At 44.4% G+C, this 16,915-nt stretch overlaps 1 protein-coding gene across 3 annotated transcripts in view; it reads left to right on the top strand.

Moving 5' to 3' along the window:
* The first annotated feature begins 5,073 nt into the window (after nucleotides 1-5,073).
* Nucleotides 5,074-16,915, top strand: part of ESRP1 (epithelial splicing regulatory protein 1) — a 32,185-nt gene continuing 20,343 nt past the window's right edge. For all 3 annotated transcript variants that reach the window (XM_042808938.1, XM_042808937.1, XM_042808939.1), the window contains exons 1-6: nucleotides 5,074-5,238; nucleotides 5,436-5,564; nucleotides 6,348-6,461; nucleotides 9,049-9,163; nucleotides 16,097-16,195; nucleotides 16,295-16,349. In XM_042808938.1, coding sequence (XP_042664872.1) covers nucleotides 5,107-5,238; nucleotides 5,436-5,564; nucleotides 6,348-6,461; nucleotides 9,049-9,163; nucleotides 16,097-16,195; nucleotides 16,295-16,349 — 644 coding nt within the window. In that variant the 5' untranslated portion in view covers nucleotides 5,074-5,106. The remainder of the gene's footprint in view (nucleotides 5,239-5,435; nucleotides 5,565-6,347; nucleotides 6,462-9,048; nucleotides 9,164-16,096; nucleotides 16,196-16,294; nucleotides 16,350-16,915) is intronic.

Raw genomic sequence — 16,915 nt, 5'->3', positions numbered from 1 at the left:
GATCCAGGAACTGGAATGACTTCTGAATCACAGAATCACAGAGACACTGAGGTTGGAAAAGACCTTCAAGATCATCCAGTCCAAATCCACCCATCACCAATCTCACTCACTAGACCATGTCCCTCACACAACAACCGAACAATTCCTTGAACACCTCCAGGATCAGTGACTCCACCACCTCCCTGAGCAGCCCATTCCAGTGCCTGACCACTGACATCACAACACTGCCTCCCCATACCATTTCCACAGATGTGCTTAAAATACTGGAAATCCCTTCACAGAAACATTGTGGAATTTGAGAATCAAAGGGTCTCATTGGCAATACTGGCAAATGATTAGTCAGCTTTCAATCTTGCCCTGGGCTGGAACCATCTCTTGTCCTGATGGATAAGCAACTCCCAGAGTGAAATGTAACATATTTATATTGAAAAACAAATACTTGAATTTATTTTGCTGAAGTAACACACTGCCTTACAGATGGTAGTGGCACTTGCCATGACTTATTTTGGTTACACCAGTAAGCTCTTTTTTTTACTTTTATGCAAGAGCATCTCTTTTTAGATGTACTCCAAGCGAAGCACTGTGGTCTGTACACAGTCAAGGGCTTCTCTTAGAACAGTGTCACAAGCAGGTCAGCTAATGCTAGTAGTTGCAGCAAGTGGTAGAGCAATTCCAGACCTTCATTTTTATTTACAGAGACTCCCTATAGCTGGAAATAGCTGTGCCTCTGGGTGTGAGAATGTGACTTTAATTCTTTGTTTTGCAACATTAGGTTCAGATGGTGATGAATACAATGTCATTGATGATGATCAGATACAATTATTGACCAGTGAAATTGAGGAAAACAGTTTGATTCCCAGCAGCAATTAGATCAGAAAAACACTTGGTGGTAACCATTAACATATTTCAGCAAAACGATACAGTTCTGCTGATTCTCCCCTTACGGTTTTAGAAAGGTGATGTTTTGAAAGAAAACAGTAGGGTGATGCAGAAAGCTGTGATTGAAGATCTGTCTTGGACCAAAGGTCTGCACAGGGAAGAAGAACAGAGCTGCAGGTGGTATTGGGATGAACAGAAGATTTTGCTGTGGAGCTATAGAGCAAGATGGGATGCAGAACTCACAGGCTTGTGAGAAACGTGGAGAAATGAGATGTGCAGTCACAGGCTGGTATAAAATAAACTTGGAGGAAGGGAGCTCATGGTGAGAGAGAAGAAGCTTCAGGGACAGAAGTACAGATGCACTCATCAGTATGAGTGCACTGACCTGCTGAAAGGAAACTCTGCAGAGAAGAACTGTGGTGTCCTGGTGTACAACAGGCTGGCTGTGAGCTATCAGGTGCCCCTGTGGCCAAGAAGGTGTCTTGGGGAGCACTAAAAAGAGAGTGGCCAGCAGGTTGCAGTAGGCTATCCTTCTCCTCTGCTTTGGTGAGGCCACATCTGGTGTACTGTCCAGTTCTGGGCTCCTCTTCAAAAAAGACAGAAATCATATAGAGGGAGTCCAGCAGAGGGCCACAAAGGTGATTAAGGGGTTGGAACACCTTCTATGTGAGGAAAGGCTGAGAGAGCTGAGGCTGTTCAGCCTGGAGAAGAGAAGACTGAGAGAGGATCTTACCAGTGTTTATAAATATCTAAAGTGCAAGAGTCAAGTGGATGGGGCCAGGCTCCTGTCAGTGTTGTGCAGCAATAGGACAAGGGGAAATGAGCAAAAACTGTAACAGCAAGTTCCAAACAAACATGCAAAAGAGCTTATTTACTGTGAGGGTGACAGAGCACTGCAACAAACTGCCCAGAGAGGTTGTGGAGTTTCTTTCTCTGGAGATATTCAAGACCTGCCTGGGTGCTCTCCTGTTCAAGCTACTGTAGGGAACTTGCTTTTAGCAGGGAGGCCAGACTAGATGATCTCTAGAGATCCCTTCCAACCCTGTGATTCTATGAAGTAGTCACACATGTCTGTCTCAGTGGTCAGGAAGGCAGTGTTAAGACCAGCTTCTTGGCATGCAGGAAGATATGGATAGTTTCCGAAATCCCCTGAAACAGAATGTGGTACAAAGTGATATGGGAGTGAGGGGCCAGAACTAATAAAGAAAGGACAGAAAACCTGAGATTATACCGAGATTAGCAAAGGGGCTAAAAGTAAAACATTGCAGGAGGAGAAGGTATATGAGAGAAGTACAGTAAGTACAGAAGTACAGGGAGAACACAGTGCTGGGAGAGCAACAACTGTGAGAGGTTGTTGTGCCCCAGACCATCCTAGTACCTGCCTGTAGGTGCTAACACTGATGTCATCTGGAAGATGACACTTCTCGCAAACACGCTTAACCAGGCCCAGGGATAACATACAGCCAGGGAGAAGCAACTGGAATGGCAGCACACAAATGCCAAGAGCCTGGGCAACAAAACACAGGAACCTGACCGACTGGTGCATGCTGTCAGACCGGGTACTGGAGGCATAAAAGAAGCAGGGTGGAATGGGAACTGTGACTGGGAAACAGGCATTTTAGGGGACACGTTACCCAAGAAAGAGAAAAATAGAATGTAATGGCACTGCAGTAGCAATTAATGATAAGTGGCTTCAAAAAATAGCAAACAAGTAAGGTACCGATTAATCAAGAAGGTGGAGAAGATTGGAGAAGAGAAGGCTCCAGGGAGACCTCATTGTGGCCTTCCAATTCTTGAAGGGAGCATATAAACAGGAGGGGGAACGGCTGTTTACGTGGGTGGATAGTGACAGGACAAGGGGAAGTGGTTTTAAACTGAGACAGGGGAGGTTTAGGTTAGATATTAGGAGGAAGTTTTTCTACACAGAGGGTGGTGACACACTGGAACAGGTTGCCCAAGGAGGCTGTGGATGCCCCATCTCTTGAGGCATTCAAGGCCAGGCTGGATGTGGCTCTGGGCAGCCTGGTCTGCTGGTTGGTGATCCTGCACATAGCAGGGGATTGAAACTAGGTGATCATTGTGTTCTTTTCAACCCAGGCCATTCTGTGATTCTATGATTCTTTGAAGAACCTGTGAGATATAATGGAAATTGAAAATGCTTTCGGGGTACTGTTTAACCTATGAAGAGGTTACTCAGTGTCATGGTAGCTGGTGCTAAAAACAAGTTCAGGAGTCTGAGGTTCCTAAATGGAAAGAGGCAAGATAGATAGATGGAATACAAATCCACGAAGAAAACTAGGGGCTCTGCTCTTCCTACAGTCGGGGCACAGTCATCTCAGATGTTTCCTAATGTAGATTAACGCATCAGATTTCAGCTTTTAAATCAGTAGGAACACATTTGCCATCAGTCAGTGAATGCCATTAGCAGAATCTTAAAACCCCCCAAAGTTGAAAATGAATCCACGGCAGCTTCCACCGTGCAAAGGCTGTCACTGGAGCACATCAGTTATCGAGCAGGAGCCTGGTGAAAGTCACTGCAAGGCGCATGCTCTGTAGGCAGCCTGACAAAACGCGTCAGGACAGGGCAGCCGGCACAACGTGAGTGGCTGGCAGGATCCCCAAGCCCAGCACGCTTGCGAAACACGGGCTGTGCTGCCAAACCATCCGTGTGCCCGGGGTAATGAGAGATGGTGCAAGCTGTGATCCTGCTCTGACACAAGGCGCGGCGATGGACAAGAGTACAATGTGCATGATTGTCCTGGCAAACGCTCACAGAATCGCTGAATCACAGAATGGCCCAGGTTGGAAGGAACCTCAAGGATTATGAATCTCCAACCCCCTCACCACAGGCAGGGCCACCAACCTCCCCATTTAATGCTAGACCAGGCTGCCCAGGGCCCCATCCAATCTGGCCTTGAACACCTCCAGGGACGGGGCATCCACAACCTCTCCGGGCAGCCTGTTCCAGCACCTCATCACTCTCTCTGTAAAGAATTTCTCCCTGACATCCAAGTAAATCTTCTCTCAAACATTCATGAAGAAGCATCACTACAAAGCCAGAAATGTGCCATAGGGTTGTTAAAGAACTGGACGTGCTGCAGGATTTCATCGGGGAGACTCAGAGTTATTTGTTTGATTTTGTTTTCAGCAAGCTTGTCTGCAGTTTTGTAGAGGAAAATCACTTTCTGAGCCATGTGCACTTAAGAAATCAATTTAGTGGTGAAAATAAATAAATTAATAATAATAATAAAAAAACCTTCGGGGAAGAAGCTGTCGTCACAAGGAACCAAACCACCGCTGTTCATCTGCCCTCGAGGAAGAGCTGCGCTCACGGTGCCAAAGTTAGGGGATACCCTCAAACGCGGCCGGCTCGAGAGCACCGGTGCAGGAGGGAAGCCTCTGCCTGAAGCACGGCAGCGGGAAAAGCTGAAGCAGCCGGCCGGAGCCCGCTCGGGGCTCCCGGTGCTGCCGTCGAGGCGGGGCGGGAGGGGCCGGGGCTGCGCGCTGCCCGCCCGCAACGTGTCCCGGCAGGAGCGGGCGCACCTTGCCGACAGCGGGAGGAGCGCGGTGCCCGGCGGGGTACGGGCCGCCGAGCTGGGAGATTGAAGGACGGAGGGAAGGAGGAAGGAAAACGGAGAGAGGGAGCTGGGGAGGGGGGGGATTCCCGTCGGGGCCTCCCAGAGAGCCAAGGCGGCGCTGGCCGCTTCGCTCCCCGTCTGGTCCCGGCCCCGCCCGCAATCAGCGCTGCCCGCTCCGCCAACCCCCTGCCCGCGGCTGCCACGTCCCGGCTCGGCAGGGCCAATGGGCGGGCGGGGCCAGGTGTGTGTGCTACCTGCACCACGTGGGCCGGGGGGCGGGCAGGTAGGGCCGCGGCCCCAAACAGAAAAGCCCGCAGCCATTGCGCGCTTCCCAGGGGTGCAGCCGGCGTGGGAGCGGCTGCCTCCCACCCCCAGGAGAGGAAAAAAAAGAAAAAAATAATAGAAGCGGGGAAGGGGACGGAAACGGGTGCCTGAGCGTCTCCCCCGCGTCAAGTCCCCAGGGAGCTGGGCTGCAGGTGGGGGCTGTACCACTTGGGTCTTGCTTGGAAGCTCCTCCAGCAGGGAAAGTTTGTGGCCTCTTCTTTTCCTTCTCCCCTCCTTCGCTTTCTTTCCCACCCCCCCCCCCCCCCCCCTTTTTTTTTTTTTTTGGCTTCCCATCCTTTCCCACTTCCCCTGGCCCGGCGGCACCATGACGGCGTCTCCCGACTACCTGGTGATCCTTTTTGTGACCACGGCGGGCACCAACGGGGCGAGGCTAGGCTCGGATGAGCGAGAGCTGCTCCAGCTCTTGTGGAAGGTGGTCGACCTGAGGACTAAGAAGGTATTTTCCCTCTGAGCGAGGAGGGAGGACCCCGAGCCGCTGCTCCCCTTGTCCCCTTGCTACGCTTGGTGGCCCGGGAGCCGGGCTGGCTGTGGGTATGTCGGGCTCGTGCAGGTCCTGGTGGAGGGCAGGGCTGGGGCTGCAGGTGAGAAGCTCAACCCGGGTGCTGACTCGCCCCTCCTCTGCTTTCCCTGGAGCTGGGGCACCCGCATGATGTGCTGGTCCGCCCCGACCACCCGGAGCTGACGGCTGAGTGCCACGAGGTCACCAAGGTGGACGTGGAGAGCCTGGCACAGGCTCCATCGCTGGAGCAGGCATTGAGACAGGTGATACCCTGTAGCCAGCTGATGGGTGCTAGCGGCCCTGGGTGGGAGCTGGAAAGCTGCATTTACCCCACATCCTTTCCTCCCTGCCATCGAAGCAGTAGAGACTCTTACCCACACATGGGTCAGGCTTCTGATGGGTGTTGTGAAGCTTTCTTTACCTCTTCCAACTTGAGAGGTAGGACTGAACCCCTAGGAGAGGAAGGTGAGGGCTAGGCATCCTCTGATCTTGTTTCCTGTCCTGCTGGGCCCTGAGTCATAGCTGCAGCTGCCTCTTCGCTCATGTAAGTGGCTAAGCAGAGGTGTCCTGTGAAAAGATTGGGTGCTGGCAAGCCCTGTTAAGGCTCGTGGTGTCTTCTTTACTCTGGAAAGAATGTAGTACCACTGAAGCCTCTAAATAAGAAGAAGGGTGTATGGGACTCTCACTGAGCTCAGGGATGAAAGCCTTTCTCTCTGTGTGCCCAAGTGTGTTTTCTGCAACCAGTTTTGCCTCTCTGCAGAGCTCGCACAAATGCTTCTGGAAAAAGAATCATTTTCACAATGTACACTGTGTGTGCCTGGCCACATCTTGATAGAAGGGGGAAAAGAGCAATTGCCTTATGAAGATAATACCATGAGGGACATCACACACTGAGTTAGTAAGCAATAAATCTGCAACAGGCAAATGAAAAAAGAAATTCCAGCTCTGTAATCCGGCTGGCCAGGATTAACGCTATCAGTTGGTGAGACTTCCTCATGCAGCAGCTCAGATCTTTTACATTTGTCTTTTGTTGTTCCTGCTTCCAGTTTAATCAGTCTGTGAGCAATGAGCTGAACATCGGTGTAGGTACTTCCTTTTGTTTCTGTACTGATGGACAGTTGCACATCAGACAGGTTCTGCATCCTGAAACTTCCAAAAAGGTATGTAGCTGTCTCTTAAGTTTGCCTTTTAATGTTCTCTGTGTATTCACTTTAAAAATTAATAACAACTTCTCTTCAAAATGTGTAGTTTGAGGGGACCTCTGTAATCCAAATATTGTTTATCATTCAGCATATAATTAGCAAACTATGAGCCTGTCTGCATGGGTGGCACAAGCAGTGGTGAATGCTAATGTCTATGCAGCTCCCAGGTGCCTTTCAAGGTTCAGCCAGAAGGATGTCTTTGAATTGTGTGTTTGAGAAAGGGGCATCATATGAGCAGAATATATCTGCTGAAGTACTGCTGCAGGAGCTACAATGGGTTAACAAGTGGTAGTTTAGGGATGTTGCCAAACAGTTCATGTTGAATGTGGTTAACTGCCTTTTGAAATCTGACATTCCCCTTTAGCTTCAGCAGCTTTCAATCTTTGTATGCTCAGTTGGCCCTGTGAGGGCGGTGCTTGCATTTGTGAGGAACGGAGCAGTGGTAGGAGGCATGCTGAAGGGCTGACTAGTACCCATACTGTAGAGTTTTCTGTAACTTAGAGTTGCCAAATCACTAACAGTGTTATGAGCTCCAGCTTACTTTTCATTAGTGATAGGGTTACAGCAATATGCTAAGCCTTCAGGCCTGCATTAACTGCCTCAGTGTTAAAAGCATCTTGTTTTCTGGCTGGCTATGAAGGTGTGCTGCTTTGCATCAGAGCAGTTTTGGTCTGAACCACGGGCTGCTGATCTCTGTGCCTGTCCTTTCACTGCCCCATCTTTGAAGGGACAATGCTGCAAGTCTGTGTTGTTCTGATAGTGATATCAAATGAGCTTTTTATTACTTGTTATTGCTATTATTATTTATACCTTAAAAACCTTAGAAGAAAAGCCACACGTGTGGCTCATAATAAAGGAGTAGTTCTGTATGCATTTGTCTTTGTGTTAGAGTATAACATGAATGGGAGGAAATGTGGAAACAGGTCTTCAACAAACTTTCTCACTTAAAATGTCTTAAATGTTTTAAGACACAGCTTTCCCATGCAGCTAAATGATGTGAACAACAGAAGGAAGAGCTCTTACAGTTGTTTGGTATAGGCAGTAGGGATTCTTTTTTTTTTTTTTTTTTTTTTTTTTTTTTCCTCCCTTGTATATCAGTCTTGGTGACAATTCGATTCTTATCACTAAAATCTTCTGCTGCTGTTTTGTTACAAATTATTGGCTAGAAATTGGCTTTTTTCTGCTTTCTTTTCTTCTTATGAGACCTGTGGTCTTCTGGCGAATGCCCTGATGGTGAGGTTGGGGATGTGCGGATCAAAAAATCATGGAATCATAGAATCCTTAGAGTTGGAAGAGACCTTTAAAGGTCATCTAGTCCCACTCCCCTGTAGTGATCAGGGATATCTACTGCTGGATCCAGTTGCTCAGACCCCCTTCAGCCTGGCCTTTGAATGTTCAAGCCAGATAAAATCCAGATATGCAGAAGTCACAGGACTCTGGAATACATGTTTCTTTAAGATGCCTGGTCTTAAGAACCAAGCTAAATGTTCCAACTGAATTTGAGTGCAGAATTTGATCTCTGATGGAAGAAGAAAATAGCCGTGCAAAAACCAGAGCAGGCAGTCTTGGCAAGCATGTCTGCATTTCCATAAGCTTGTCTTTAAAGGTGATCGTTTGCCTAATGCACCTGTCTGTGTGCTAAGATAAGCTCTAATGTTTTTAAAGCAGAACTTGTTACAGAGAATAAACTTCTTTTTGCTTTCTAAATGTATATCCGTGTATCCTGTCATCCTGATGATGCTGACTTGTCATTAAATCTGCTCTCTGTCTGGAGAGGCAGTGCAGACCATTGCCAATCAGAGTGCTGAGCGTTGTGGCTCTGAGGAAGGCTGAAGGATAGGGGTGTTTGTGTTAGTTGGAACAGTTTTCCCAGATCTTCTTTCCTCATCTTGAAACAAACAAACAAAAGCGTATGATAGTACGTAGTTGTGGGGCAAAAAGGATTTTATTGATGCTTGCAGTTGACTCTGTGACTTGCTCCTGGCTTCATGCGCTATAATTAAAGCAGTTAGCAAGCATAGGCTGATAATTTCTACACAGTATCAAACCTTCATCTGCCCCAGTTTCCTTTTTTATTAAGGGAATAAATATTTGAAATGTGTCTCTTCTCTGAAAACTCTGCCTTGTCTATAAACCAAGATGCCTTCTGCTAGACTTGCAAAATTTACTTGGCTCTACGAACTGAAGCGAGTGCCCTCTGGCTTCTCACAATAAAAATTGGAACCAAGAATTGACGATAAATGTCGCAATAGCATGCGTTTGCTCTCTTACATATTGGATTTGAGGCAGTAGTAATAATAGCAAATGTTTCTCTGGCAGTGAAAAAGCACGCTTCTCTTTCTTAAACCACAGAGAGGACACTGCTTAAGCAAAAAAAACAAGTTGATAAACTTGCTTAAATGGCTGAGAGGAGCCATATGTGCTTCTCTGCAGCAATGGCTGTTTTTTTGCTATTTTCCTAGCCTTTATAAGGAAAGTCAGGTATGTAAAGACAAAGTGAAATAAACTTGCCCGAGCTGACAGTTGCTACCTTCTCCTTCTACAGAATATCTTACTGCCTGAATGCTTCTACTCCTTTTTTGACTTGCGGAAAGAGTTCAAGAAGTGTTGCCCTGGCTCACCTGACATCAGCAAACTGGATGTTGCGGCCATGACAGAATGTATCCTTCTAACAGTGATGGTGTCTGCTACTGATACAGCTTTTCTTGAGTTTTGGGACAGATGTGAGTAACGCTTGCAACACTTGTTTAGGGGTGATGGAACTTTGAGTGACTCAGAGCTGCACAGAGCCTTCTCACAAAGATTAACAAAACCCCTGAGGATGCACGATGCCATAGGGAAAAGTCCTATGTTTCTTCCTGACTTCTGAACATTTTCTTTACTACCTTTACAGAATGTCCTTTAAACTTTACAGCTTAATGTAACTAACATATTTATCCAAATCACTGCTGTGAATCTAAATTTGAAGTTGGTAGGTTACTCACTGTAACAGTTAATGCTTTTATTTTAATGTAAAAGTAAATGCTGGGAGGGAACAGTTATTCTCCATGTGAACTGGTAGTGAGGTTTTTAACTCAGGAGTGCAGCAAAGGCAGGAATGCTGCCAGTGAACATGATATCCAGCCTCATGGAAGCTGTGTGCTACACATCTCAACGTCAGGCTGTGCTGACAGTGAGATGCAGTCTGTATCATTTTTTTCAATTTAGTAGTAGGAATGTCTTAAGAACTACTTGCAGACCACATCAGATGATTCTGAAACCCAGTCAGAGGGTTAGATCAGTTCTGTTTGAGTGCCATGTGCAGTTGTTGGAGCTGAAGTCAATGCTACAAGTTAAGATGCAGTTCTTCTACTGAAGGAGCAGGAATCTTTGGTTTTTTTTTTTTTTTTCCCCCTTGCACTGAAGCAAAGAAGTATACTTTCTAAGTGTTGGAGTGTGGACCTCTATGTAGAAAAGGAAACTATTGCAGTCTGTAAATGGGATGATGGAGACTTCTTAAATTATGGTGAAAAACTGAATATGTAACACATGAGCTGGAGGAGTTAATGGCAGTGAGCTTTGTTAGCTGTTTTGGAGAGATGCCTTTGCTTCCTCCCTTTGTGAATGTCTGATGTATGTCTTGCCACTGTTGAAACAGTTTTGTTAATGTAGACACCAGAGACTTGTTGCTCAGCTGATGCATGATGACTGACTGCACTCCTATCTGCTGGCAGAGGGGAGTAGGACTCTGGGCATTGCCTGTCAGTACCACCTGAGGCAGAATTTACCAGTAGTTGTTCCTCCAGGGCTTGGGCAGTCTGTCCAAGTGGTTTTAAGGTGTGTTGGATCCAGAATTCAGACTTTCTTTAGGTATGTGCAAGTCTAAATAACTTTATTTTGTTTCTATCTTTGTGGTTTGCCTTGATTTGTAACTGCTGATGCTCTTACTTATAAACTAGTTCTATCTGTGCAACATGGCTGGAATTAACTGTCTCTACCTGTATTGTTCAGAGTCCGTGCAGGGACTTAAAAGGAATCCCTTCAAGGAAAAAGTAAGGTTTGCTCGTTTTCCTTTTATTGCTCAGTATGATAATTTTCCTTTGCCTTGCTGGAATGTCCCAACTTACACACCTCCTAACACTGAGGAGGTTAAGTTAATTGTACTTGGAGAGTATGTATGTAATGCCTGTGATAAAGTTTTTGTTGAAATAGATGTTTAAGTCTGAGGATCGGTTCCAACAACTTTGTATATGGTGTTTTCTTCAAGTGAGACAGCTTCTTTTTCTGAGACTGCTATGTAACAGAGACAAGTGTAACTGAAAAGGAACTTAAATCAGAATTTGAAGTGCTGGGGAGGTGGTAAAGAAAGGAGGATGGATGAACTAAAATACAATGGAGTGAGTTGAAATGAAGCTTCAGGCTAGTACACAGAACCTGATCCATCTCTTGTTACTCTTCCAGGAAGCAAGCGTAGCTCTCCTGCCCCATAGTTAATGGGGCTGCATGATGGGAATCCTCTGAGATTCCTTTGTAGCATGCAGTCTGCGGTGGGCCAGGTTTGTTAGCGCTCGGTGGGCAAAGGTTTTGCTTGAGTGCGACCAAAGGCTGCAGAAGACTGCATTCCCAGACTGGTGGGAGCAGGAGTAGAATGCGTTTGGGCAAATCCCTTAATGTGCTTAAATCTGCTGACCCAGATGTAACACGGTTGTGCTCAATGACAGGAAACTTGAGTGATATGAAAGAGTTATGGGAAAGCTGGCTATTGATGTACAGTTGGTTAAACCTGGAGGAGCCTTTCAGATGCTTGTATTTTGGCTGGTAGCATTTGGCTAAACAAGCTAAAGGCTGATGGAGTGTGTCCTCCACAGCTCCCAGCAGTCAAAGGATATTATCTCCTGCTGCTGTCATTCAGGAAGCATATTCCAGGCTGTAAAGCACTGGACAGCTGGTGTTTGACTGTATACTTAATGCTTGCCTTCTTTGAGTGATCTTGAAAAGAAAAATGTTAAACTAAGTATCTGGCTGAGTGACTTTTCTTTCAGAAAGAACTTCTAGGCCTTATTCCTTCAGTGAACTACTTGAAATCGTGTATAGTAATTACATCTTTCTGGATCTAAGAGCTTGGGTGAAAGCTTTGCATCATGCCTTCGGCCCCCAAAGAAATGATGAAATCCTTCTACAAACAGCCCCTGATTTCACTTAATGCAGGACAAGGAAGTACTTCAAATGCCATTGGATTTGAGGGGCTAAGGATGAACTGAAGCTAGTTCTGTTACCTCTGCCACTACTTCTTAACTGAAAGTCTCCAAGCTGTTTCCTGGTGCAGGAGATGGGATTGTGGCAGACTTCCTTTAGTCAGCATTATAGAGACAGGACAATGATGAGAAATTTTGAGTAACAAAAACTTGGAAGAAATGATCCTGTTCTGGCAAGGAGAGGAACTCTGTTCTGTTGAAATCTCTTTAAACATGTCAGTGTACCAAAGAAGCAGGGTTGTTCTTCTTGCATCCTCCCAAACTTGCTGCACCTCTTGATTTGCAAAGCTTGCTAAGCCAGTTCTCACTGCTGTGAGTGCCTTCAGGGTGGAGTGAACAAAGCTTGCATGACTATTCAGAATGCAGTCTGCAGAAGACTCATCCTTTGCCTCAAGATTGGGCGTGCAGAAGTCATTAAAAGGCAAATAACTATTGCTTCCTCCACTGTATGGTTTGCTCCATTTGCTTCTCAGCTGGATTTTGTGGAGGTAACTCCTTGCTAAGAGTACTGGTGGGTGTTGTCAGTAGAAACACAGGCGTACTTCAGAACAGTCTGTTTAATGCTATGGATAAGATCTGGATACTACAATACTGAAACTTGCTTTATGACCTGGATGTCTTGACAACCATTATGCAGAGCGCAGTTATAACCACCAGTACTTAAGACTAGCTAGCAAAGCCCCATTAATGAATATTACCCAAGAATCTTGTGCACTGCTATTTGTATATCCTGTGGTAGTACCCAGAAACTAGGTAGCATCAGATAATGTCTATTTATAGATATTACTTGAATTAAGGTAGCATTCTGTCAGTAGAGACCTAAAATAGCAGAAAGAGGGAGAAGCATAATCAGTGCAAAGCATAAAAGTATATGTAGTTCATCTTGTATCCTCTGAGCTAATTGACTATTCAACTTCACTCTTGCTGTGGTTAAGAAGGGAGCTGAGACCCTGAGAAGTGGAGGAGAAGGGCTTGGAGGGCACTGATGGTGGATGAAGCAGCAGTGAAGAATCAGGGAGTAATTTAGAAGTGTCTCTAAATTTTATTAAATTTTATGAGCTGATGTGAGGTGTACCACCCCTCAGTGTGCTGTATGTTGCTCATGGTACTGCTGCTGTGCAACAAGGTTAGGAAAATCCTTGTTTTCTATCTTGTCTCAGTGCACCTTTTGCACCCTACTTTGCTTATATGCAGTATCAGAGTATGCATTCTAGTAGCTTTAGACAGCCAACTTCATTCTTCCTTTGCTTTAAATGTAAATTTAGATTTATCTGCCAAATCAACTTTATTTCCCTCCCTCCCCCCCCACCCCCATTTTCCTAGGATGGACAAGCTTTAAGCATCAGTGTACACAAACAAACATGGGGGCTCCTGTATCTTCAGAAAGCAAGTGTCTTTTTTTTTTTTTTTTTTTTTTAATGACTGTTCCATTAGCAGCTTTTTTTCCTAAGCATCTTTTGTTTCCAGCTACTTGGTTGGTAGAGGTGCATCTGTCTATGGATAGGCATGTTCATCAGAATTCAGGTTTTCACTTAGTTGAAGTTGTGAAGGAGTGCAATAATGATGTGTGCAGAACATGAACAATTTTCTTCTTCAGCCTTGCCTAAAAGCCTTGCTTCCAGCTAATCAGAGGCAAAGGTGGGAGTGATGTCTCTTCTCTCATTCCTACTAATGGTGATAAATTTCTTCCTCCCCTCCTGCTGTGCTTATATTAATCTGGAGGGCTTTTTGCTCAACTGACTCCTGTGTCTGAACACCTGGCACCAGTTTTGTTGGCACCAGGGTATTTCTTGGAACTATCTCCAGTTGATCGATGTCTTCTGAAGAAAATGTAAGTGGGGTGGGAGTGTTTGTTTTTCCTTGTGTTGTGGCCTTGCTTCAGTGCTCTGTCCCATCTTCTAGAGCTCATCACTTGCAGAAATATCTGGCTTTGCAAGTGGCAATTGTTAATGTGTCTTCAGTTGTGACAGCATGGTCTGGTAGCAAAGCCACTGTGAGTACATGTATCTTTCTCCTAATGTCTGCTGAAACTACTACCTGAGTTCTTTACTATAGGAAATATTAAAAAAAAAAAAAAAAAAAAAAAAAAAAAGTAACTCCGCTAATCACAAAGAAATAGGCAAGACCAGGTTTCCAATATCTGCATTTCCAGCAATGTCTCATAACCTGGCTGGGCAGGAGAAGCTCTGCATAGGTGTGATGTCTGGTGAAGGAGAAGTGCTTCTCTGCTTTGCTACCTGAGCTGCACAGAAACATCTGTGTGCTGCTGACTAGACAGCCTCTGTGCCAGTGATGAAGGCAATCTGTGCAATGTTTGTTTTCTTTTCAGCCCCCCACCCTTCCTTTCCCAGGTGCTGGTAGAGAAAGACAAACTTTGGTGGATGGCTTAGGAAGAGAGAGCAATGAAGAAGTACTGTGTTGTCATAAACACTGGTGACTGTCTCTTAAATTATGTTTTTGGGTTGTTTCATGTGGCTTGTCCAGGTTTTTTGTTTGGTTTTAAGAGGACTGTGTAATGCTTTTGACCAGTTTACTCCAATGATATTTGGAGGGCAGATGATGGCAATGGCTAGCAGACAGTGCAAGCTGCAGAGATGGATCACTGGCTTAATTTACGTGGTTTGATTTTTCCCTCCTAATTTTAAACTATGGTGAGTCTTCTTACAAGTGTATCTGAAGCTGATTAAGCGCTGTCCTCTCACATTCCACACTCCAATTCAGACTGAAAGCCCAACAAAGTCTCAAAATCAAATTAGTCTCAGAGCTTCAGTGCTGCATTTTTCCTGTCTTTGTTGTGGAAGAGATTTGTTGACTCAGTTAATTACTTTTTAAAGTTGTTTTAGTCCTGAGATTTAAAAAAAAAAAAAAAAAGTGTTTTGTAGGAATGACTTGCTGTCATGTCACAAATGATGGGAAGACTTTATTCCCCAGTGACATTTGTATGCTTGTTCCCCATGACTTGTGTTCAGATGATAGAATAAAGTGAGTGTGCATTGCCTGTTTCTAACAGAAATTGTTCCTCTACTCCTTGTCTTTCATGTAGACATCTGCCAACTCAAAATATGATCAATTTTAGGTGGAGAAAACCTTTTCTTTAAGAGGAGCTTTGCCATCTGGGATGGAAAAGCAACTTTTGAGCATCAAAATACAGACTATGCATTTGAAATGAATCTTTTGTACATCTATGGAAATGTGAGCAAGTAACTGTTGCATTCATCTGTTTTGAATGCCTTGCTTTACTGTTATGCTGTGCCAGGATAGAGATTGTTGTTTAAAAAACCTTTTTTCCTTCTATACTATCTTAAACTGAAGTGATAAGACAGAAAAAGCAAATACTGCTTCAAACTACTTTATAGTTTACTTCTTGTTTTGATTTTTTTTTTTTTTTAAACCATTTTCTCTTCAAAGAAAGAGATGGGGATAGGAAAAAGTCCTTTTAAAAAAGTTGACTTGACAAATTGCAAGTTGCAAGTAATCTTCCTGTTCTGTTACAGCGATCAAACACAGCTAGAAGGAGGAAAGAGACTATAATAAACGCTTGGTGTATAGAACTTAAATCTGACTCTCTCAATGAATGTGGATTTGTATCTGGTCAGTCTACAGCCCAAGATAGAATACTTCCTGCTCCTTATTAGCAGGGGAGCTTATCCTTGCTGGTTTTTTTTTTTGTTTTTTTTGTTTTTTTTCTTCTGATCTGAAGGGTTGTGGAAGACACTATGGGTTGTCAGACTCTGGTTTGTCTCTTGGTTATCCATAATGATGCACTCTAAGCTGATTTTTATTTTTTTTGTTTTTTTTTCCTAACACTGCTTAACAGCACAAAGCTCAGGCTGGAACTTCAAATAGGTGAGATTTAGACAAGGTGCTGCTAGTAAATTTTATCAAAGTGGTAACATATTTACTCTACTTTAGGTAGAGTACTCAATCGTTTAGAAAACATGTGTTATGTCTCTTTTAGTTTCTAGTTGATGGTTTGTTTTTCCTCCATCCCTGGATCTTCCCCTGGAGATTAAAGATGATCTTAATTAAAGAGGACAGGACTCCAGTCTTTTCTGCATGCAAGAGTGTTTCTGTCTTTCAGATATACAAAATGCATGATTATATTAAATATGTATGTCTTTACTGTGGGGCCTCATGTCCCCAGACACTTTCTGGATTGACCTCACACTCCCGCAGGTGGCAGTAGTTAGAGGCCAAAGCAGCAGCAAACCCAGTGCAGCTGATGCATCCCAGCAGGAAAATGGATTAAATCTTCCCCTGAGATGCGACTTACCATTAAGATAATGTTAAAGCTTGCTGCTTTAGTAGGAGGCCAATTTGAAATCTATCTGGTGATGATTACCTTAACTCCACACAAAGATTTAAATCTTGACAAGAACAGTTCAGCACTCGCCTATGGAGCCTCTCGAGTTGAAGATATGGGGAACATTATTTTAACACTAATATCTGAACCATATAGTAAGTGTGAGGAACTGGTCTTCTGTGTTGCTCATTTATTTTTGCCTGTGTGTTTTGCCTGCTGTGGCAGAAGGAAATAACTTGTACCATGTTTCCTAGATCACAGGTTTTCAGATCCAGAAAGAGTGAACTACAAATTTGAAAGTGGGCCTTGGTATGTATCTTTTCCCTTTTCTCTCTTTTTAAACCAAAAAAAAAAAAAAAAAGCCAGACATTGCTTATATAAGCTGTACTTTTCTGTATGAATTATTTGCAAATAGCTGTTGCTGTTATTTTTTTGTTTATCCTGTCACTGCTGTGAGAATAAATTAGAGGTTTTAAGTGGGAAAGCATATAGAGAACTGCATTAGATGTAGGACTGAAGCCTGGCAGGAAACTGTTGCTTATTAGGTGCTGGGAGTTCTGGATTCTGCGAAGTACGTATAATAGATGTTGAGTGTGCTGTGCTGTTAACAAAGAACGTGAGCATTTTTGCAGAAGTAACCCTATTAGTATTGACTGTTGCACTTTTCCTGCAGTTTGCTTCACAGTTGCTGAATACACATCATGATGACTTTCTCTTGTGTGGGGGTTTTTCCCGTGTTGCTAGCTACTTGCTCTGCACTATCACAGGAGACCAATCTTAAACTGACTTTATTCTGATTCCCTTCTTGTGTGAATGCTTGCTTACCCCTTCCAGATTAATGAACTGTCATCATAGTTGATGATACTGGCATTCTG

The sequence above is a fragment of the Centrocercus urophasianus genome, unplaced genomic scaffold (assembly GCF_019232065.1).
Source record: "Centrocercus urophasianus isolate 14NV4802_14NV808 unplaced genomic scaffold, USGS_Curo_1.0 seq_11, whole genome shotgun sequence".
In the NCBI taxonomy this organism is placed as follows: domain Eukaryota; kingdom Metazoa; phylum Chordata; class Aves; order Galliformes; family Phasianidae; genus Centrocercus; species Centrocercus urophasianus.
Note: the sequence above shows the minus strand (reverse complement) of the source record. Positions and strands in the feature narration are given on the sequence as shown.